The sequence below is a fragment of the Heliangelus exortis genome, chromosome 1 (genome assembly GCF_036169615.1).
Source record: "Heliangelus exortis chromosome 1, bHelExo1.hap1, whole genome shotgun sequence".
NCBI classification, from domain to species: domain Eukaryota; kingdom Metazoa; phylum Chordata; class Aves; order Apodiformes; family Trochilidae; genus Heliangelus; species Heliangelus exortis.
Genome location: NC_092422.1, coordinates 72,748,424 through 72,772,544, shown reverse-complemented (window position 1 = coordinate 72,772,544; position 24,121 = coordinate 72,748,424). Strand labels below are relative to the sequence as shown.

Sequence of the window (24,121 nt, the reverse complement as noted above, 5' to 3'; positions counted from 1 at the left end):
AGTGAGTGATAGTGAATGTGAACAGTAGATTTCAGATTTTCTTTGGTGCCTTTGATTGCACTGGCCATTTTTATTTGAAAATTCCTAACTACTAGTTTCTGCAAATCTGAGAGGGAGGTGTTGATTTTTGCATTACAGGTAAAGGTTCCAGTGGAAGTTTTCTGAATGGGGAAGGAGTAAAAAGGGGTTAAGGTAGTAGTCTATGAGCACAGAGTCTTATTTTTTCCCAGTACTTTAAAAATCTGTGTCTTGTCTGTCTTGACAAAGCAGAGGATGCTGAAAGGCCAGAGTTCTATGTTATGGATGAGGTTTTTATGACACTCAAGACAACAACTGTGTTTTGATTAATTTCTACTGAATGTACTGACAGATTTCCCGGAACTCAGTTCTCACTGAACTCCTATTTCTAGAACTAATGTGTTTAAAGCTCTAAGAGACCTCCTTCAAGCCTGTGAAAGAAAACCCAATGATACAGAAAGTGCTTCTCTTCCTCTTACCAGTGCTCCCACCTCTCATTATATGTACACTTAGCAATCCCAGAAATACTCATCAAGCCCAAACAAGACATTGTAGACAGTTCAAATCACACATTTACACAGCAGCCACTGTGAACTTTATTAAGAAGTGCTTGCCAGTTAAACTGCCATCACTTTATTGACTTCTCTTCTTTTACTTGTAGAAAATCAGTCCTTTTGTAATGGCTCTGCAAATCATTTATGGCCAGGTAAATGTTCAGTCACTGGCAATGTATGGCTCTCCTTGGATCCCTGGCAGCCTTACCAGGAGGAGGCTGATGAGGAGAGATATATACACTTTTGCAAAATGTGAAGTAAGCAACTTATCTTTCATTCAAGCAATGAAGTCTTTCTTGAGGCAGATGTCATGCTAGCCAAACAGCAAAACCACCTTTACATTAAGCAATCTTTTCTATCATGACAGTTCCATAAAATGAAGTGCAATTTGTGAGAAAAAATATCCATAAAAAAACAGTTCTTTCTTTTCATATAGCTGTGTAGCCAAGTCTCATTACTCAGGCCAGAGAAGTTGAGTTAAAATGAAACACAGCACAGAGCACAATGATGTATCTTCATGAAACTGCACTGTTGCTAATGCATCTGCTTTTGCCTCCTTTCCTCTTTAATAGTCCTATGCAGTCCTATGCATTAGAAGTCAGAACAAGGCTCTTCATTCATTTGGAGTGAGAGTTATATTCAGTCCTATAAGCAACTCATGAGGAAGTCTATACACAGCTCTAAAAAAAGTTCTCCAGTCCTAAGTAATCCAGCCATCACAGAAGATATTTCCCTAGTTCTTTGACTCCAGAAGTTGTTGTAATGCTTTTTTCATCTTCGTATTATAGTCACATGGCAAAACAGCATTGTCATGGGCTACAAAAACTAAGATTTAATCTTTATTAATAAGCTTCAGTAGATTGCCCGAGGATTTTTAGTACTGTAGTAGGCTTCACACGCAGCTACATAAGCAGATTCTGGGAAGAAATCATCATGGTATTCTGCTAAGAACCTGAGAAGGAAGGACACCAAAAAAAGAACAGGACATGAAACATCTAAGCTATTTTCGAATTAATTTTTAAGCACAGCAAAACCATAGCCTGGAAATTAAAAATTATTACACTTTGAAATATGGCATACAAAAAGTCTTGCCCTATTTTTACAACTTTTACATCATGAGAAAGTCTTCTGTCATTCTCAAATACAGATAGCATTAAAAAATTTTGTTCAAGCTCAGTGAAAACAAGACCAGAAGTTGACGCTACCCTCTGAAAAAGAATGCAAAGAACAATCACAGAAGGCAAAAAAAAAAAAAAGTAAGAAACCTTTCTGCAACTTTCAGTCAGTCACCTGTTCAGCATACTGTTTTTATTTCTGTCAAAAACAGCATTTTCATTTATTACTATAGTTCAGTATTCTATACAAATGTCCAGTAACCAATAAGCCAAACTGTCTATCAAACATACATCCTCTGCAAATCCAGTTCTCTAATTTCAGATTTCTCTAAGCATGTCTTCAAATATTATTCAAACAGCTAAGCACACTATTTTATCATGTCTTCTTGCTCTGTTAATTCTTTTTTTTTTGGGGGGGGGGGGAGGGGTTTAGGACTGAAAATTACTATAAACAGTGCTGTTAATAACACAGTAACAGCTTAAAATGACGATAATCTCTCTGCTATTTCCTTTGTATACAAAGATATTGTGTATACAAATGGGAGCAAAAAGGCAAATCTGTCCTTAAACCATGAAGTACATAATCAAATTTTACTTCAGAAAAACACAGACATTCAAAAATCCCTGGATATCAAAGATGAGCATCAACAAACATAGCAAAATGTTAGCTACAGGGTCTCTGATTTACAACAGGAAGCAATGTAAACAGCAACAAAAAATGTCATTTGCAGAGTCCAGTCTCTTTCAAGGACCACGAGATAGGAAGATGACTTCACTACTGGCAGCTAAAAATAAAAGTTTTGCATGATCAATACTCTGGACAGGGAAAGTCCAAATTAAAAAAAAACAAACAGGTGAACACAATTAAACACAATGCTTCTCCAACCACACTGTTAGCTCAAGTGCCTGAACTAGGCCTGTCCTTTGACCTTAAGAAACCCACAGCACCAAAGGATAGTGGCAAGATTCTTTATATAAGGCAGTCTAAATTTATATCAGGAGTATATTAATTGCTGGGAGCATATGCAGAAAGGTTACATCACAAAACCACAGATAAATGAAAAAAAGGTTGATTTTCCCTACACCTCAGTCTAGGAAAACCACTTGAAAGAAGCTAACAAAATACCTGAATCAACACCTGCTATGACCTTGACTGTGGTTAGCTACAAATCACTTTCTGGGATATGTGGGAATGGTATGAAGTGAGTGTGGTAAGGCCTAAAATTTAACAGACTTGATACTAACTTTTCACATACTTAGGTTGCACAAGATTAAAACAAGCCACAGATGGAATTAATAATTCTTCATTAACACACATTAATGACTTCAAGAGATAAACAGTGAGTATGCAGAGGCCAATCGAATTCTTAGTGTTTCTGTAAAAAACAGTACCAAGTGCTAGAGCATCTGGGGCAGTATGCTTTAAAAGAACATCAATAAAACAAAAGAAACCATAGAGGACATTGGGTAGCTGATAGTTCCAAGAATTTTAAGGGCAAGTAATTGGAAACAAGTTCATTTCGTCTTGGAAATTTCCTAACTTATGCTTAAGATCAGTCATAAATGCCAGTCTGGTGCAAACTAACATGACATCTGCTAAAGACAAGAAATTTTAACTAAGAAGCTTGTAGCACAGCTACAACTCAAAAAAACCCAAAACCAAAATGAAGAAACAAACAAAACAAAACAACCCAGGCAGAATGCACACAGCCAAATGTGTACCTCTCTGTTCTTGATGAAAACAATTGTGAAAAGCAAAATACTCCAGAGTTAGCAGTACCAAATTTATTTTTTGCATTGAAGTGGGAAGAAACAGGGGAAAGAACACAAGGTCAGATTTTGTCCTTGTATTTCTGTATACAAAGAGCAGTGGTGCTTCTAAAGAAGCTTTCTATTCAAACTGCATCACAGTGTAAAATGCTGGCACAGAAATATCGGTCTCATAAGACTCAAAGCTACTGGATATTTCACTAATGCTTCGCTCTTGGAAAAGCTGCAATAGCACAAAGATCAATTTCACTGGCACCTGCAAGTCATGAGCCAAGATTTAAAAACAGACAGAGCTGCACTTAGCAAGCAGGGACAATGTTCAGCTATAGACAGAAAGCACATTGCTATTTAGCTACTCAGAATTTTTTCATTACTTTTAACTTTAAAAATTGATGAACTTGGTCACCTGTTGCATCATTCCCTTTTTCATTTTTAGAGTGTTCACAGAGTACATGTGCATATACTTAGAGTGAAACTGTACAAGTAACTGAGTTGAGATGCACAGTCCACACAAACATCCTGATGCAAGAATGTTAACATCCTGATGCAAGTGTTAAGAGCATCACCTGACAGCAAACGTGTCCTTGTCTTGGCAGTGTCAGCACAATTTACGACCTGAACAGTCTCTGCATGAAGAAAAACGCTGTTCTAAACATGTGTACCATCCCATAAAGAATCTCAGGAACAGCATGAAAAGTGTAAAAATTATGAAGCAATGGAAACCTTAGAAATTTTAAGAAAGACAACTTCAGCCATAAAGATGAAAGAATACAGAGTTAAAAGAAAAAAGTTTCCAGGCAGGTGACATCTTGCACACTCCTGCTACAGCTCTGAGTTTTAAAACTTAAGCAGATGCTCTGCTGAGATCAGTGGCTTGGGCTAGGTGCTGTTTGAAATGCAACTGTAACCATTTAGCTACAGGAATTTTCTGAAAGACCATGATGGGTCCTACCTCTATGAGTCACCTCATCAAAAGAAATGTAATTTACAGATTAAGCAGCTTATCTCCTCTACCAGGCTACTTAATACTCAAATGCAGGGTTTGAAAAGCTATAAGGTTTCATTTCACACAAAGGCATATGCCACCACCTGCCCCCCAGCCCCTCCATGCAATAGGAATATCTCCATCTGGAAGGCCATTCAGGGCAAAAGTTTGCCATAGCCCCAATACAGTCAACAGAAAAAGTCATGTGATAAGTTTCAGATGTTTATTCTGATATCCAGTGCCTCAGGAAGGATGCCAAGGGAACCAACAGGCTTGTTTTGACTGTTGTCCATATACAGAAACACAGATCATCTTCCTTGGCCTTTAAAGAGCAAGTGCAGAGAACTCTTAAGATGCCAAGCATAACATTTCAGATAATCAGGCTGAGTTAAGTAAATGTGGTAACTTCTGGCAGACCTTTTAGGAAAACAGTTCTACTAGAGTTCAATACAGGTGTCCTTACAGTTGATCTGGAGGATGAAGACCCATTTTGGCAAGGCCAGCACAAATTCCAGAATAATTTCCTAATTCTTCTAAAAAGAAGATTAAGCAATTTATCTCCTTCTAAAAAAAAGCTACGATAACTTAGAACACTTTGGGCAGCCATTTCAGTTGAATGATCAGACCTCTGCTAGTATGGTAAAGAATGTGTTCCTCGTTCACCTGATGATTTGGTAACCAGTGGAAGAGAAGCAATCCAAGTGGTGTGGTTTCAGAAGTATTTTTGTCAAGCAATAAAACCCTAGTCAGGAACAGCAACCACATGAGCAAATTCTGCAGACCAACCAGATACAAAAGCCTATTGCAAATAACAACCTGCACAATGCCAAGTACTTACTGACTAAGAAGCTTTCAACATAAAGGTGCCAAAAGTTTGAAAGGACCAAAAATTGCAGTTACCTTTCAATGAAGCCCAAATAAAACAGTAATAATGTCCTAAAACAAAGCACATACATTAGCTGTCCAAGCAGAACCCCTTCATTGCAAACTGTTTCAAAACCTTTTTTCAAAAAGTTCCTTTATCTTTTTGTGCCTCTAAACCCCTATGTGCCTACTGACACTCAAAATTCCATAGTTTTCTAGTATATCATAATTGCTATGATGCACAGGTACTTTTTGTCAAGTAACTGGTTAATTCCAGACCTGAGACACAAATAGAAAAAGCCCTAATAAATGAAACAAACAGCAGCAGAATTGCAAGAAGTGATTTTTAATCAGTTGCCATCTTGCAACTTCATTAAATCACAGTGAGCAGGATCCCAGTTACAACCAGCTTCACCTGAAGATTTTTTTCTCTTCCATTCAACCATGGGCAATGCCTCATTTTTACATTCTCAGAAAGCCACTAATAACTTCTCATTAATTGCACATTAGCACAGACTAGTGGCCATAATTCACCACTGCAATAAAATACGTATAATAAAATCACTACACTCAAAAAAAAAGTTGTGCTATCAAAACCAGTTATTTCCTTAGGATACTTCAAACAACTTGTCATCTTTCTGTATACACATTTTATATCACAGTCCTCCAGTCTGGACGCATTCTGATTTGATTTTCTTCTCACAAAACACTCAACAGTATTAGAATACTTTTCTACCAGAGGAGGTATGTGGCATATGCTCAAATGGATATGAACAGGTTGTAAAACAAAGAAAAAATGGGATCTCAAACGAAGAGACAACCTATAGGACACACCAAGTTTGAAATATCAATGGGTTTTTTAAAAAAGCACAATCTCCTACCATTAAGAACGTAGTTTTCTGAAACACTACATACTGGCCTCATCTGGAAACACATATTAGAAATTTTAGAAGTATTATTTTGTAAATATTTCATCTCTTACTCATTCTCCTGTGTTCCATGAAGTCAAAATAACTTTGGCTTTGAGATTTCGTACCATTTTGCCTCTTTTCCTAAAATGCAACTGACATTGACTGAAATTACCTTGGTAAGATGGTGAAGATGGGTTCTGCTATTCTAAAAACTGATGTTATATTCTCTGAATTTTAATTATCACCTATTGGTCAACAGTCTTGAGAAAAGACCTCTCTGATCTCAAAACAGTTTTCCAAGTCAAGGCTGTGTTCAAATCAACAGAAAAGGAAAAAAAAACACCCAAAAAACTGGCACCTTCTTGCCTATCATTTCTCATAATTTAAGCAGCCTCTTGGAGGCATGCTAGGCACCTCACAATACAAAAAAAAAAAAAGGCAAAATAGAGCACATAAAACAATTTACTAAAAATACAGCTGAAATAATGGAATTGGTTAAAAGGAAACAGTTACTCTACCTCAAAATCTATTAACAGGTAGAAAGATCTAATCAGGGGTCCTTTGCTAATGAGGTTACCAGTTAGTAGGCACCAGTTACTGTGATAGCTTCCAGTGCTTGCTCCTTAAGACTGAACTCAAACTGAAAGAAGTTCACTGAAACCAACTGGTCAGTTTGTCACTAATGTCCATTTCATACTATTACTGTTCTGCAAGTATTACAGAGCTAAAAAATTTGAAGTGAAGACTAATCTGAGAAAATAATTTTCTTTATTTCAGCAAATTCTACAATTCAGAAATAATCTTTCACATTCTCCATGAAGAAATTTTCATTATGCACACTTGCAGAAAGCTGCACTAAGCACAGAGGGTACATCTTATACTTAATACAAAACTCAGAAAGATATATTTCATACATCCCTTAAAAATATGTGTTGCCTGGGAAACTGAGATCAATCTTGTCTAGCGGCAATCTGAGGACATGAATGGAAAATATTACCCATGTAGCATCTCAAAGTGAATTCAATGCATCTATCAAGTACTGAGTAAACTCAATAAAACAAGTTTCTAGACAAAATATCATATTAAATGTCTCAGTTTCCCAGCCCACATGAGATTAATAGTTCCAATGTTAAATGAAGCTGTAAATTTTAGCCATAAAATCATAACTCAGAATTAAATCAGTGTATAAGTCAGAACTAAATCAGTTGTGTACCACATGAAAATTTTATTTAAAAATATACAAAATACTTATGTTTGGACTACTCTACCTATATTTCTAAGAAGACTCATGAACAGTGTTATTAATGCACACAGACAGCTTCAATCCTTTGCCTGTGATTAGAAAAACAAAGAAAAGGAGACTATTTCAGCTTGTCACTTAAAAAGCAATATACTGAAAGCAATTAGGCAATCTTAAGTAAACTGGCTGCTGTCCTCTTATTCATACAGGATTGTCCTGTACAGGACAACTCTTACCTTTTAAAAGCTACATCAGAACAGAACTGTTAGAAAATAAAAACGTCGATTAATCCTTTCATTTCCAAAAAGGAAAAGACAGAATCTAAAAACTGAAGAACTAGTACAAGATGTCATCTCAGCCTCAAGCTTTCTCTTGTGATTAGAGACAGATAATGCAAAGTATTTCCATGATAAAAATCAAGTCTGAAGAAGTTCCTAGAAAACGTAATTTTTTACCACCTTCAATGATATATGGAACAAAAGAAATAATCAAATGACAGATGTCCTAGAGCACCATGAATACATGCTGAAAAAAAATTAATAATTATTTGCATTGGTTTCTATGTATCCCATTTGAATACATAGTAACATACCCAATACAGACACTAGTCTAAGAAGAATATTTATGACAAAACCACCCAAGATTAAATGCTTCCTGCAGCATCAACTGTAGCTTGGAAGCTTTTTTTAGGAAGGCTGTCAATTCAGTTCTGACAAAACCATGGAACTCGTTATTTCAGCACAGAAAAGAAACTGAGAACAGCAGCAGCAAAATGTACATGACACTGGCTTAGAAAGCACTTGAAAAAAAAACCAGAGCCCTTGAATATTTTGTCAGATATGCTTGCCTTGGGGGACTCATTTCAGTTTAGTTGCAGTCTGGCCTTGAGGACTGAATGTCCCCTAGTACTGCAACACACTTCTGGTCAAGTGTTTTCCAAAAGAAATCCAGTTTGTGTACTCAGAACACTCTGCAACACAACACAAAGAATGGGAAGTGGGAACTACTGAGAGATTTGCTTCAAAAGCACAGTACAGTACTATCTGAACTAAAAATGCTGATGGGGAAACATCTTTGGCTTTTTTGTTTCAATTTATAGATGACAAGGCACTTCAACAAGATGGGTAAGATATGACACATATGGATACTACCACTTCCAGTTCAGTCACCTCCATACCCATATGGGGTGTAAGGGACATGTTTCCTCCTTCTATCTATTCCACTCCATCACAGTTCATCCATAGAATGGGAATGAAGAAACTGCATTTAGGACACTCAAGAGAAGATACATGCTCTTACCAACATAGAAGGATCTAAAAGAATCTGAAAAGGCAGAGGTCTGATAAACTGGTTTGATCCACAGAGAGATAAGCAACCTAAGTAATATTCACTCCAAGCAAAAGTAGGTTTCAAAATAATCACTAACATTTTACCATCCATTTTAACTTTAAAGATATTCTGAATACTCAATAAGGATATGAAAACAGACAAGTAAAAAGGGATCCATAAAATTTTAAAATAAAAGCTTTGAGAGAAATATTTTATATCGGGTAAACTTCAACATTTGAGACACCTTTTATTTTCAAGAAATACTCAAAGAAAAAGCATATTATAGCTTTCACCTCCCTAATCTCTAACAGGACTTCTGATATGGTAGTGCCATATAATATTACTTCTCAGTATGTAGCTACTTAGAAGTCTGATCAAAATTAACCTAGGAGTTCCACATTTGTTCCAGATATTTACCTCTTCCAACACTTTCTTCAGTAAATTTTCCATGACAAATTTATTTCCACTGCATTGATGCTGCACAATACAGTGCAACATTAGATATTTAACTACCACTACAGTGTCATGCAGACATATTAACCAGAGTACCTGACAAAGCTGACCTTGGTGCAAATATGACCATATTGACTCCATCCATGAAGTCTGTATGATCAAAAAGAGTTTGGGTTCCCCTACAAGCCACTGCATTGCGTAACAGAAAAACCTTTTTGTTTAAAAGCTCAATTAGGACAGACTTTTCTTTTTAAAAAACCCTACCACAACTAAAAGCATGTTCTAAACTACAAGTTTCTACCCCTTCTAATACTGATGCAATATCAAAGCTCTCAGATTATGTATGAGGGTGGTGAGGCTCTGGAACAGACTGCCCAGAGAAGCTGGAGATGCCCCCTACTTGAAGGCATTCAAGGTCAGGTTGGATGAGGCTCTGAGCAACCTTGTCTAGATGAGTGAAGTCCCTACCCACAGCAAGAAGGTTGGAGCAGATGATTTCTAAGGTCCTTTGCAACCTAAGTCATTCTTTAATTCCATGATTAATTCCATGTTTTCAAAAATAACAATGGAAGAGTTTTCATTTCTCCATAAAACATGCTTCTTAACCAAGTCAGACATGTCATCATCTATACATCCTAGAAAATAAGCTTTCATATTTAAGCTCTCAAGCACTGTGTGCTTGAGAATAGGGAATTCAGGTTCCCTTCAATTTGAATTGCAGAATAAAAAAAATCTTGTATTACTCTTTATTTGAATTATTATTAAAATAGAGATTATTTTTACTATATTCCTAACTTTAGCTATATTCTTCTTAGTCTGTCGAGTTTTAGACAATGAACATCTTATTTTAAAAGCCCTTTATCATTCCACAGCACTCACATCTTTGTTGCAATACAAACACTGCTGTGATACACTGTGTCAACATTACCTCAGAAACATTTCGAAGTGTTTTACTAAAGCCTTCAGGTTTTTGTCAGGAAAGCACATCTTCCCCAGTATTTCTGGTAGCTTCACTGTAAATAAGGGAAACAGTGTTTTCATATATTCTTTTAAAAGAAACTTGTAAGTATTTTTATCCACTACACAGAAAATAACAAAAATCACTTCTCCCTGCAGCCCCCACTTTTCTCTGCAAGTTATTCAGTGATCTCTTAAAACCTTAAAAAGATACATGCTGAGAAAGTGAATGATACCTTGTTTAATGCTATTTGATAGCATCCTAGAAGTAAGAGTTGTTTATCTAAAGATGTACAGAGCCACCAAGAGACAAGCAAGTTTATGAACAGCCTGAATTTTAAACTGATTAAAATGTACTTTTCTTTGAGAATAAAACTAAATGACATTAAGGGAGACAGAAGATCAGACTGATATGGTCACTAAAATATAACTAAAACAAAACCCAAATAAAGCAATTTTGATTGAGCACAGTTTTACATCAGCTTACCAAACATCCGTAATAAATGTTGAGATCCATAGATATATGATGGAGGTGGTGGTTGATCACTTGGTGGATAATTATCTGGCATCAATTTCCAAGACAAAACCTAAACACAAGAGATGAAAATCTTTTTAATGAAATCTTTATAGCACTATAAATAATTCAGTCTATTCAGAACTTCAAAAATCAGAGATTAAATAAGTAACACAAACAAAACATTTTCTCACATAGCCCTATTCTGAGATCAATTAAACCTTTATTCATTTAATCTAGGACAGTAATATAAAAATCCATTACCTCATTCAATTCATTGTTTCTTCTACCTTCAAAGCCAGAGAAAACTGCACTACCCTCTTTGCTAGGAGTCAAAGTTATAGGTGAAGATGATCCACTATGGACAGGGGTTTCTTGAAAATGGAAGGAAAAAGAAAGCAAAAGAAATCAGAAGTAAATTTTATGACCTGTTTCACGGAATTATAAGCCTTTAAATGTAACTCGGACCCACTGCTAAAATGTTTAAAGTCTTAAAAACTGGAATTTAGTAAATGCTGTCTCTAAGTAAGCTCAAAAAAAAAAGTACCTCCTTGGATTCTGGTCAGAAATACAGTACCAAAGCACCGAGAACACTGCTTTGTACTTCTCCCTTCAGAGCTAAATAATTGACACATGAATTAATAAATTATACTTAAACCATTTAGCTCATAGTCCAGACAAAAAGAGAAAAAAAAAAAAAAAACAGACTTAAAATTGTGTTCAGAGCAACAATTTAAAGAGCAAAACCTACTTTTTTCCAGGTGCAGGAAAAGCTTTGGCATAGAAGCTGGGGTGTCCATGTGCCTCCTCTTAGGCTGTGGTGAGGCACTGCTCTCAGACAGCCTGTCGCAGTTGGAGCTGTGGCGCGTAGAGCGCCTCAGGGACTGCAGGATTTCGGGCTCAGCTTTTCGTCTTTTTGGCGTGGCTGGCTCCCCGGTTGTGGGCTGGCTGTCAGTTGACTGAGGAGTTGGTGGGTTCAACAGAGGAGGACTTGGGGAAAGCTCCTCCTGACTTCTAGGAAATAAAGGGAGCTTTATGGAAATGAGGACATCAGGGCTCTTGCCCCAAAAGAGATCCATCTAGTTTTGCAGATCTTGATAAATATTCAGCCTAATTAAATAGTCTCCTCCCAATAACTATCAAAGTCATGAGGCCTTCTTTTAAATACTGTTTTCCAGAAGCATGTTTCTTTTCAAATGTAGAACTTAATGAACAACAACTTACATTTCAATGTATATTTCTTCCCCCCACAAAGTTGCAGCCTAACAGCTTATATCTGTCAGTACAAATTTTCATCTGACAGCAAACCAGATAAAAATTCAGAACCTGAATTCTGAACTCAGGTAAGCAATTCACAGAAAAGTTTAACATTTTATCAAGATAACTTTTGAAGTCAAAGGCTGAGAGAAATCATCCTACTGTGAAAATACAACCACATTCTAATGCATTTTCCTCAGGAGATAAGCAGACTCCGTAAACCAAACCTACCTGTTAGTATTTGTTGAGTTTTCTTTGATGGGAAGAAAGAATTTTGATGAAGTCACCTTCTTAAATTGAGCTTGTTCGTAAGGATAGAGCAAAATTAAAGGAAGTGTGAAGTCAAAGGTTATTCTCAACCCATCCACCATCTCTTTACATAGCTCAACACTAGAGGGGAAAAAAAAGAATTATGAATTTCAAAGTTGCATGTCAATTTTTTTCAATGTAGCAGGAAATTCTCTTTCAACACAGATCATTAACATTTTAGCTATGACATTCGTGCTACACTCACCACTAAGTAATGAGTGATCTGAAGCATACTTAGAGACAGTGATTGCTGTTGGTAACTTCTGTCAAACACGGATTTTACAAGTCTGCTTAATAAGGTCAAGAAAATATACAATTTTTCCATTGTATTACCATTTACTGGATTAACAAAATCTACAGTAAATGTTGAGTTTTATTGTAAGAATTACTTTGTTTTTTCAAGTTTACTAGGCTCAAAAGAGGCACCTGCTGGAAGTAAGTACTCAATAAATTCAATCTTTGTCTAAAAGCCACGTGCAGAATTTGATCTACAGCTGCTAAGACACAGTTAAGGCTGTGCTTAAGGGATATTCAGTGAACAAACAACACAAGGTGCATTTGCAGTGGAGATCAGTTCCCAATATTATCCAAAGCACTACATTTAAGGGCTAACAGGAATTTCAGTCTAGGCCTTGTGTAAAACACTCACTGTGCTAAGTGTTGACCAGGTTTGCTGAGAACACAAAGTCCAGCCCAGTTCCAACACCCTCTCACTTCTATAAAGGTATTCATCTCCTGCATCTCATGTGCTTATGTGTATGGTAGCAGTAATTTGATTCTGCCATAATAACTCATGTCAGAAATTCCATACCTTATATAACCATTCCATAGCATCTGCTAAAACTACTGTTTTTTTAAAGAGAACAAAACAAAACAAAACCACCAAAAAAACCCACCAACAAGAAAAAAACCCACACCCTTCCAAAAAAAAAAAAAACCAAAAAAACCCAGAAAACAAACAAACAAAAAAACTATGTAAAAACTGGGTCAGGGGAACACCATGTGCAGAAATTCTACCACATCTGAGGTCAATTACTTTCTGTGTTATTCACAGGAGAGATTTCTGCTCTCTCTCTTACTTAATGAATCACTAAAATTATATACACTCTCCTGATTAAAACATTTCATTTATTGAGGAAGTCACTTAAACATACACCTCTAAAAATCATAATGCATGTACAACCTTCTGTTAATATTCTGGTGTCTCACCTAACTTCTAACTTTTAAGAAGTTATAAAGAAAAATACCACAAACCAACCCCCCCCCCCAAAAAAAAAAAAAACCCACACTGCAAATAGGCAGTATAAACGCATTGCATTTGTAGCATGGTAGAATACACAGCCCAGCTGAGAAAAAAGGAACTAAAACAAAACAGAATTGATGTTACTACACAAAAAAAACAGAACAAAAAACAAAACAAACCCCACCTGCACTTAAAGTTCTCTACAAGTGTTTGCATAAAGCATTAGCCTTTTGAACCTGTTCAGTTTTACTGAAGCATGGAGTTCTCATATCAGATAGTCCTTTAGAATGCAAAAAAATCTTCACATAGAGAGTAGCAACACATTCTTCCAAAATGGATCACAATTTTCACAAGAACTTATATGAAGACAGGAGATGTTTTTACATAATGACTTTTCAGATTATAGGGGTTCTCACTGACAAACAAATTGTCAGTGTTTCTGTACTATAGGTATCTGTCAAGTATTTTAAGCTCCATAAACAGACATACATCACAGTATAATCTCTTAGAAGTGAACAGCCTTGAAACAGAACAGAGAACACAAGACCATTCTTCTTGTGACAGTAGTGAAGGATTAAAGATGACTTACTTCTTCTCTGGTGGCACATAGTGGAGATTCATATTGGCATGGGGAGTCATCTGATGGTGCCGAGACCTTTCATTGGCAGAAAAAGCAGCATTAATAGCAAAATGTTTCACATACGACTCCAGGATGGTTATTATATTTGTCTGACAAGGAAGCTTCACTAGCTGAAAAAATAAAAAGATAAAAAAAAATCATGTCTTACAAAAGCAATTAATAAGTATATACACCAAGCTGGTAATGTACTAATTTAATAAGTCTCTATTGCATGTAGTTATTTCAGGAGTGATTAGTCTGAACCCTTAAAGTGCATTTTTGATCAATTCTTCATAAAAATATTGAGAAACAAAAATACGGTTCAGGTTGGCAAGTTTACTACATTTACAGCTTCAAAAAACAGTCTACACTCTAAAACATAATTGAGTACCAAAATGTTACATTCTTAAATTAAATGACAACTCCTCATTTTAGCTATAATGAAGTCTGCTCTTTACAAGTATTTTGTTCTTCCTTATACTAAGACCATCTTTGAAATAAAGTAAAAAAAACTAGTTGTTGTTACACAAAAAAAAATTCTACTGATGCCCTTCCCACCCCCTATGCATGTTCATTTCATAGCTTTTCTTTCATACCCGCTTTCTTCTATTAATATAGTAACAGTCTTCCTCAAGCTTCTTTTTCAAGACTTCAGGAATTTCTATGCTTATTGCTCTTTCTTCCATGTCCCGTTTCGTGTGAGTGTCTTGTTCTTCTTTCTACAACAGATCAGTGCCAGAAACAATATATTGGTTGAGCTTCTTAATATGAGTGGAAAAAGTATATCAGCAGCCCCGACACAATATATTAATCAAGTTTTGTCGTGCAAAAACAAAATTTTAAAATATTCACTGGATAGTTGCCTCACTTTAAGCTATTTAACAATACTTGAAGATAACTGCCAATTCTTTTTTTAAAAACTTTTTTTTTTTAATTTAGCATTTGTTTTAATTATTTAGCAGAAAAAAATGACATTTGTTAGGCTTTGCTGCTTCAGGTCACCTATACTGTAGCAGTTAAGATTCTACACACCTTCAGAACAACTGTTTATGCTTTATTTCTTTTCTCTGTTATAGAAAAGAAAGTATTTTTTCTTGAAGTCTGTCTTGCACATTTGAATTTAAGATCAGAGTTGACATGCCTGTTTTACAGTAAAACACAGGCACCTACTGCTATTAGGATTTGTTCAGCCTTTGCCAACAAGAAAAATTTTACAGCACTCACAAATCTGGCTGACATAGTTTGCTATGATTTGTCCAATTAACCCTTATGTGTAGGAAGAAAGAAAAAAACAGATGTGTATTTTCAGATTAATATCGAAGAATTCTGCAAGAATATTACATCTTCTGTAGTTTTCAAAAACTTAATCAATGTAAGCACCAGGAGTAAGAAAATTATGCTTTGAGTTCCAGATAAATGACCAGATGCAGCTGTGGTGAGACACAGGCACAGATTGCCCAGAGAGATGGTGGAAGCCCCATCCCTGGCAGTGCTCAAGGCCAGGCTGGACAGGGCTCTGAGAAACCTGGTCTGGTAGGAGGTGTCCCTGCCCATGGCAAGAGGGTTGGAAGGAGATGATGTTTAAGGTCCCTTCCAACCCTGAAAATTCTATGATTCCTTTACACTCCTTTTTTACATTTCATTTTTGCATTCAGAGTTTCAAATACATATGTTTAAATACTGGTAAGTGAAAGAGCTCATGAATATACCATTTCTGTCCTCTCTTCTACGTCACTTTCTTCACTTTTTATTTCCTCATCTGTTCCTTCATCACTGTCATCAGAAGAAGAACTACTTATGGCTGTGTAAAAGAGATTTAATATATTTATTTCACATTATTACAGAGGTTAAGACAAACAATTTCAGGCCTCATTGCAACAAAAACCCAACCAAAACAATAAAAAGCCCCAACCAATAAAACACAACACTTCCTTGATACAGTTAATGATGATAAATATGAGGATAAATAATTCTTATTGAATTAGACACACAAGTATTATCTAAAGCACTCAATAAACTTTCAAATATATAAGAAAAGAATTTTACAGGAAGTATTCTTGCATTATCTGTAATTGAAAAACACTTTTAAAAGACTGCTACATTTCTGAACATGAACTGATCTGTCAACTTTTACTGGACTTTAATTCTGAAGGGGGGATTAATGTTTTAACCATTCAGTAAGAAGATGCCGTTACAGCTGCCAGAACATCAGTATAGTGCCAGCCAGAGCACTTCTGGTTTTCAAGCAACAATGAAAAATGGTATGAAATGAAGGACCTGGCTTGAGAGTGAAATCAGCCCATCAGCTGACACGAAAAAGAGCTGTGTGCCAGGTAGACTGCTGAGAAACAAAATCTTGTTGCCGCCTAAAATATGTAGCAACACTAGCAGGGAAAGTGTCTGCTTTCCTAATACCAGAGAAAACTAAGGACTTTTTGCACCTAGCACCACTACACTAAACAAAGCAGCATCAAACTCTGTAATCAGCAATGAGAATATTGGAATGAAAAAAAGGAAAAGCCTCTAGAACACAAGAAGAAAGAAAGAAAATAATGTTTAGCATGAAACATGGTGCTCACTTTTCATATGACTGCCTCTGTGCATTTCAAATAGGACTGTGGTAGTCTCCTGCCACCATAATAGCAAGTTACAGCACGTACCCCTAGCTCAAAAATTTAAAGGCATCATGCCAGTAATCAAAGACTGAAAAAAAGCTCACAGTTTTCACTACTCTCGTCATTTTCTTCAGCAGGAAGGCTTTTTAATACAGAGTCAACGCCAGGCAACCTGCAACGTCTCTTCTTTCTTCCCTTTCTTCTCCTACAGAACATATAAAAAAGTTCCATGCAATACTTCAGGTTTTCCAAAGTTAAATCAAAAAAGTAATTTTTCAGCAACAGTTAAGAATAACATACTCTGTTCATCATTTAGAGGGTTGTTTCATAACAGTATGTAGGTATCTATCTCAGTATGAGAAGAGTAGCTCTCTAGATCGAGCTGACTCTACTGTACTCAGCGCTGGTGAGGCCACACCTCAAGTACTGTGTCCAGTTCTGGGCCCCTCAGTTCAGGAAGGATATCGAGGTCCTGGAGCAGGTCCAAAGGAGGGCAACCAGGCTGGTGAAGGGACTCGAGCACAGATCCTATGAGGAGAGGCTGAGGGAGCTGGGGCTGTTCAGCCTGGAGAAGAGGAGGCTCAGAGGAGACCTCATCACTCTCTACAACTCCCTGAAAGGAGGGTGCAGCCAGGGGGGGGTTGGTCTCTTTTCCCAGGCAACTCTCAGCAAGACAAGAGGGCACGGTCTCAGGTTGTGCAAAGGGAGGTTTAGGTTGGACATTAGAAAGAATTTCTTTACTGAGAGGGTGATCAGACATTGGAATGGGCTGCTCAGGGAAGTGGTGGATTCTCCATCCCTGGAGATATTTAAAAAGAGACTGGATGTGGCACTCAGTGCCATGGTCTGGTAACTGTAGCGGTAGTGGATCAAGGGTTGGACTCGATGATCTCTGAGGTCCCTTCCAACCCAGCCAATTCTATGATTCTATGATTCTATGAGAAGTATCTACCATCTACAGCACGAGCTTAGAGGCCAAGCTCACTTGTAGACACCTGGATGTATCAGTTAGAATCTGAAAATGAACCTCTCCTTCATTTTGAGACCAAAAGGATTTCTTACATGCGAGCCACAGCCTTCCGTGCCAATTTACGCTGTAATCTGCGGTTTTCGTCTGTATCACGAAGAACATGGTCTTCAGCTGCCCATCTATCCCAGCTAAGGATAGGTAAAAAAAAAAAATTATTAATGGCTATGAATATCTGCCATTTGTGATTACTAATGAGTTAATAATCAACATATGTATCACAAGGTTTGCAAGCCTTAGTAGTCACATGGCTTCAACTCTTCTGTTACTGTCTAAAAATCTCATAAGACTTTGACTTAACATGAGATTCTATCTGTAGCACTGGCACATGCTGCACATCACAGAGATCACACTCTTGTACTGGCCTTGATAACCAAACAGTCCAGGTCTAGATTTAACTAAATATAAATTCCTTTTATTAATGAATCCCTAGAAGCCACAAGTATATGCCAAAGACAGATATCCTATGAGGTTTAAGCTCATGGCTACCAAACCAACCCACCAAAATTTACAGATACAGACCAAGGGGTCAACATGAGCAAGTATACTAAAGGCATTCAAACCAAAAAATATTCACACAAACACCAAAACCCTTTGACCTTCTGTACAATGTTTTATTTACAGAATAAACGTAAGAAATGGAAGAAATGAAACAGTGCATACAGGTTCTTACCTTCTGTTCCACCCGTTAAAATGGATCAGATATTCTGGAATCTTTCGGCCCTTATCATCTTTTCCAATAATAATATCAACAATCTGAAACAAATATTGAATAGAGAGGATTCAAAAGCTTGAGAGAAAGTCAGCTTTCTGGTACTTAAGAAATTTATGCACACACACACAAAATGTTCATTTCCAGAAATTAAATATACCTATAATTTTGCCAGTGAATACTGCTATGAGCAGAAGATATGCATAATAATAAATAGAAAAACTAGCTTTTTTTTTTTGAGCACTCTTATAGTTGGGGACTGCTAACCACCTCTGACCTGTCTTCAAATGTCCCGTGCTCTCAAGACAGACAAAAGCAGATGCAAAACAATGCAGTATAACAATACAGATACACAGAGATAGCATCTGGGCTACAAACACTTTCTTCTGGGTCTTGCCTTTTCATGCCTTCCAAGCAGGAGATAAGAGAATTCTATCTATAAAAACCTCAAAATTCTGCTCTCTGAAACACTGAGTCTCAGCCACAAAAGATTAAAAGGTTTTGTGAGTATCTTCAAGCCTTTGTCTTCCTCTCTTTGACACATATAAAATGTGCCAGTCTGAAAGGGCCTGCACCTCGAAAGACTTTTCAGGTGGATCACTAAGAAGAGCATCAGGACTAATAATAACAAAAGAATCATTCTGCCTGCACTTGAACAGCTCAGGATAGATCATACACCTCCGGATGTTAGGCTGGAGTTAGGCTACATAGGCTACAGCAATGTTTTAACTTGGGAGTCCAGAATTTAACAACTACTGATGAAGTCAAGGACCGTTATGATGGACTTTGGAGTCCACTACTTTTGAAAGTAAAGATGAAAAGCCACTATTATTTTTTGCACTCAAGTTACCTCTAGGGCTTTCAACCAAAGCTCCTGGGGTGGTCAGAGCATAGTCATACAGGTACAAACAAAACCGCAGCCCTAAGTATTACAGGAAGGCGGAGGTCCTGATCAACGATGTTTGAAAAACACTGATCTACACAACTAGCAAACTTACAGCAAAACGTATAAATTTAGTCAGGAATCTAGTTGCAATAACTCCCTTTTCACCACTCACAAAAGAATTCCCTTTGCAAGTTAGGGGCAGGTGACTTCAGACCGAGAAGTTCTTTCATATCTCATTGACATCGCAAAACATTATATTTACATAAAGCGCTACAATTACTACTCTTAAGGACAGAGCTGAGAGTCACCTCTTACTGTGCACTTAGATGCGTACATTTAGGTGCACCACTCACTGCTTGCCATCGTACTTCTGTATACTCTCCTGTACCATCGGTACCTTTTAAACCCTTCTGAAAGGCAGAAGGGCAGTACTAGCATGAAAGGGGGAGGGAATAAATCAAGCTACAGCACGGAAGTGCAGGAAGAAAACAATATTTCGGAACACTTCGCAGGCGTTCAGACGAGAGCGGAAGGCGGGAACCGATTCCGACACTTCCAGAGCCCTTGGGCGGCTCCGCTCTCTACCTGAGGCGGCAGCAGGGCCCCAGCGCCCTTGTCACCCAGGCAGCGGGACGCCTCCGCACAGCCGGAGGAAGGCCTAGAGGCTCGTACACGGCTGGTACGTGTACCCCGCACCACTGGGGAGGAGGGGACGGGGACAGGGGGAGGCAGAGCTCCAGGCTCAGCGGGATGAGACTCCCGGGGAGCGGCGGGGAGTGGAGCACAAGGCGAGGGAGAACAGAGGCCTGGCAAGGATGGACACCGCCTCGCTTTGTCTCCCCGCGGCCGTGCCGGCGGGCGGCTCTCGTCCCGCGGCCTCTTCGCCGGCTGTCGCCTCCCCGGTCCGAGCACCCGTTGCCCGCAACAAGTGCTGCTGGCGGAGCTGCCCCTCCCCACCTCCGCCTCTTCGCCTGCGCCCTCCACCGCTTCCCCCTCCGCCTCCCGCCCGGGGGCGCGCCCAACACCCGGCGGAGAGCATTAACGGCAGCAACGGTGGCGGGACGGGCTCCGCGGCAGCCCCGCCTCCCCGGGCTGCCTCCTGCCCGGCAAACCTCGCCTCGCTGCTGCCCGGCCGTGGAGCGGGGTGGGGGGGGTGGAGAGGAGGATGGGAGGGCAAGGTCTGTCTGTCTGTCTCTCGCGCGCGCGGCGGGTCACCTTGGCATCATAGAGCACTTTGGCCTTAGTGGGGTCGGGCTCGAAGCAGAGAACTCTCTCCCCCCGGTGGAACTTAAATTTCATTCCCCGCGAGGTCATTTGTTCATCATGGCGCAAAGGAAAGGAGCCCCGCCCCTTCTCCCCCGGGGGAGGTGCTGCGCCTGGACCCGCCCCGCCCGGCCCCCCGGCTCCTCAGAGGGAGGCGGGAAGGAATGAAAGGAGGAAGAAGGGAGCTGTGGGTGGAAATATCCCGGTTTCCTTGCCCTTCCGGGGTGAGAGCAGCGTGGCCGCGGGAGTTGCGCTGCCCTGACCTCCTGTGCCCGCTCCGCCGCCACTCACGGGGGGTGCGGGCGGCTGGGGATCAACCGCGGGAGGGGTGGTTGCCAGGGGACGGGCCCCGCCGGGTGGGAGGGCGGAGCCCCGACCCTTCTGGGCCGAGGGGAGCCTGGGTTGGCAGAGGGGAGAGCCGGCATTGGTGTTCCAGGAGGCGATGCCCAACCGCAGGGGCTTTCGCTGTGCGTGTGCCCGCCTGCGAGCGGCATGCAGGGGAGCGTCAGTGCAGGCCGAGAACAGCGGCAGCCCCTGTCTGCTCCTGCTGCTCCCCCCGATCATCCCGCCGCCTTTAGTCTGGTTCTTGTGTTATCCAACAAGCGAAGAACCGCCCTGGATTTCCAAGGTGGTTATTTACACATTGTAGCCTTCCTCAAGGTTTTTCTTCCTCTCTATTCTTTCAGCCTTCTGTGAGAAGATGAACTAAAGATAAAGGAGGGTTCAAGAAACTCGACTTCATAGAGTTTGATTTATCTTCCCAGTGTTCAGTTTCTAAGGGTTTGAGTCTTGAACTGGAGAAATCATAGGGGAAATGATAAAAATTGGCATTTTTCTTCCCTGCGTATGCTGGCTGATGCTTGGAAGGGTCTGGGTCAGGAATACTCGAATTTCTCACACAATATTACTAAATGTTCATTCGGGCCATTTATAGTTTTGATGCCAATTCTGCATTTCTGATTTGCATGAGACCAGGATACAGTCAGGATACACCCTGCTTAATTTGTCATTTAGCATTTCCAAAGTTGTTTCTCTGCAAAAGCTGTTCAGGAGATGGGAGACTAAACAGAAAAAAGCAACTGTGCAGCTGACTATACACTAGTCTGGTGCTTATGGGAAGAGAAGTTTAAATCCTTCTTTCTTCCAGTCTCTAAAACTGATAACAAAGCTGGAAACTGGCAGGAATGCCATGGGAAAGAGCGGGGCACTACTAGTGTATTACCATAAGGTTTCTAAAGGGAAAACACAATAGGGGAAGCCCACAAAATGAGATTCTGAGATGACAACCACTTCCTGGGACAAGAAGGACAAAGTACTTGATTTCTTTTGATTCAAAAATTTAAATATTTTTTATAGTGGGGGCTGGAGGGGTGGAAAAAGTCTGAAAACTTGGTGCTTAAGACTGGGAAGAGTGAGAGAAGCCAATTAGTGGAATGGAAAGAGTGAAGGAAAATTAACAAAGTGCTCCCGAAATTGTTCAGAGCTCACTGCTGCTTAAGAAACAGGCCCAATCTGTTGGGATGCAATGTGTGGATGTGTGGATGCAATGTCAATTGAACAAAGTGTTACTGAATCATAGAATCATAGAATTGGCTGGGTTGGAAGGGACCTCAGAGATCAAGTCCAACCCTTGACCCACCACTGCGGTTGCTAGACCATGGCACTGAGTGCCACATCCAGTCTCTTTTTAAATATCTCCAGGGACGGAGAGTCCACCACTTCACTGGGCAGCCCATTCCAATGCTTGATCAATGCTTGAAGTTCTGTTTTTTTAAAGAAAAGGGAAATGGTGCTGGACACTAGCAGAACAAAGCTGCTCCCAAGGAACTACCAGGATACATGAACTTGTGTATCTGCCCTTATCTCCCTGAGCCACCTGGTTGTAATGATCCATGCCAACATATCTTTGGCCATTCCAGACCTCCCTCCAGGGCTCCTGCTCTAGCAGGACTTAAAAAAACAATTTGTGGGCTACACTTAATAAAAACCCACCCAGAGGGACCCCTGAGAGCGGAAAGGATGGCATGTTTATAAAAAACAGGCCCTGTGACAATGATACCCAGGCAATGCCTAGGTCTACCAGAAGATTCAATGTATAATGTAGATTTTTCAAATGTTTCAAGGTGTCCATAGTGAGGACTGCCAAATGGCTGTGCAAATTCAAAAAGACAAGCAACGGACACTTGGAAAATGGTGGTTGTGCATGTGCATGTACATACAGCTTGCACAGCACCTGTGACGAGATAGGTGTACCTGCCAAGTGTAACACATAAAAGGTCTAGTGCCAAATGTGTAAGGTTTAACAAAGCTCGAAATACAGTTCCTCACTCACATCCATTAAGTCTGCTACAATAAGAAATCAAAGGCAGGAGGGCCCTGTCAGGCAAAGTGTCTTTGGGTTGAATGTCCCAAATGCCGAGGAACACAGAGAGGGGTGAGGGCTGGGAGAGAGCAGAAAGGGCTTGTCCAGTATCTTTGAACCGGATGAGATGACCCGATGCGTATTTTGAGGAGATTCCCAGGACCCTACATCACTCCCAGAAAAGAAAAGCAGTTTTACAGCTCCTCTGGGAGACAAAGCAGCCCGGGAGAAGAGACACTCAAGGAGACAGGGCAGCCCAGGATGAGCCCTGGGCCTGCTGTCAAGCACCCGTGCTAAACCGTACCACATCAGATCATGAGGGCTAAAGGTTTCCCGAGTAAATATTTCAACCGCCTCACTTACTGCAGGCTTTAAAAGAAAAAAAAAAAAAAAAAAAGATTCAGAGAAAGGAAGCGGACCACCCCCGCGCCTCTGCAGCGCAAGATGGAGGCGGTGCGATGTCGCAAGGCATGCTGGGACCTGTAGTCCGGCGGGGAGGCGGCCGCACGGGCCGTGCCCGCTCCCTCTCCAGGTGGGGAGGAGGCAGCAGGTCCTGGGACAGCCTTCTCCCTTCTCCCTCATCCCTTTCTGTGCAGCACTGTGGGGAAGACCAAGCCTTCGGCTGGCCCGGGAAGAGCAGGCGATGCCCGGGCCCCACCGGGAAGGCGGGGCTCCAGGCAGGCCGCGGCCCTACCCCGGCGGGCTGTGGACTCCCGGTGAGGGCGGGGAGTGGAGGAGATAAGAGGGGATGTGGGGAGCTCTGGGGAGCGTTAGCGGCCCTCCACACAGATGGTTCAGTCAGCCAGCATTAAAAGATGGAAATAGTCAAGTTTGTTCAGCTTGCCACTGATGAATTTCCAAAGTTCAAGTTGACTGTTGTGAAATGCCTGTACATCAAGAGTACAAATATCAAAAGTCAGTTTCCAGAAGCAATGGTAAAGAGGCATGTGCATGCTGCTAGTAAATGATGATAATAGTAAGCGATGCAGTAATTACAGATTGGTCTAAATCAAAACATAGCTCGCAAGAAATAGTCAATAACCCTTTGAGAATATTCGACTGTGTAACAATCATGCTGGACTGCAGTGCAGAAAATACAATTTCAATGTGTGCCTGCA

The 24,121-nt window shown here is 39.9% G+C and overlaps 1 protein-coding gene across 1 annotated transcript; it reads right to left on the bottom strand.

Annotated features, from left to right (window-relative positions):
- Nucleotides 1-583: 583 nt before the first annotated feature.
- MSL3 (MSL complex subunit 3) lies at nucleotides 584-20,767 on the bottom strand. Its single transcript, XM_071748108.1, has 13 exons — nucleotides 20,594-20,767; nucleotides 18,454-18,536; nucleotides 17,816-17,911; nucleotides 16,858-16,958; nucleotides 15,848-15,939; nucleotides 14,735-14,857; nucleotides 14,109-14,269; nucleotides 12,199-12,357; nucleotides 11,462-11,724; nucleotides 10,975-11,084; nucleotides 10,684-10,783; nucleotides 10,168-10,252; nucleotides 584-1,524 (listed from the first exon to the last, which is right to left on the bottom strand). Exons 1-13 carry the CDS (start codon nucleotides 20,690-20,692, stop codon nucleotides 1,425-1,427), a joined length of 1,572 nt encoding a protein of 523 aa, XP_071604209.1. The 5' UTR covers nucleotides 20,693-20,767; the 3' UTR covers nucleotides 584-1,424.
- Between the last annotated feature and the right edge of the window lie 3,354 nt (nucleotides 20,768-24,121).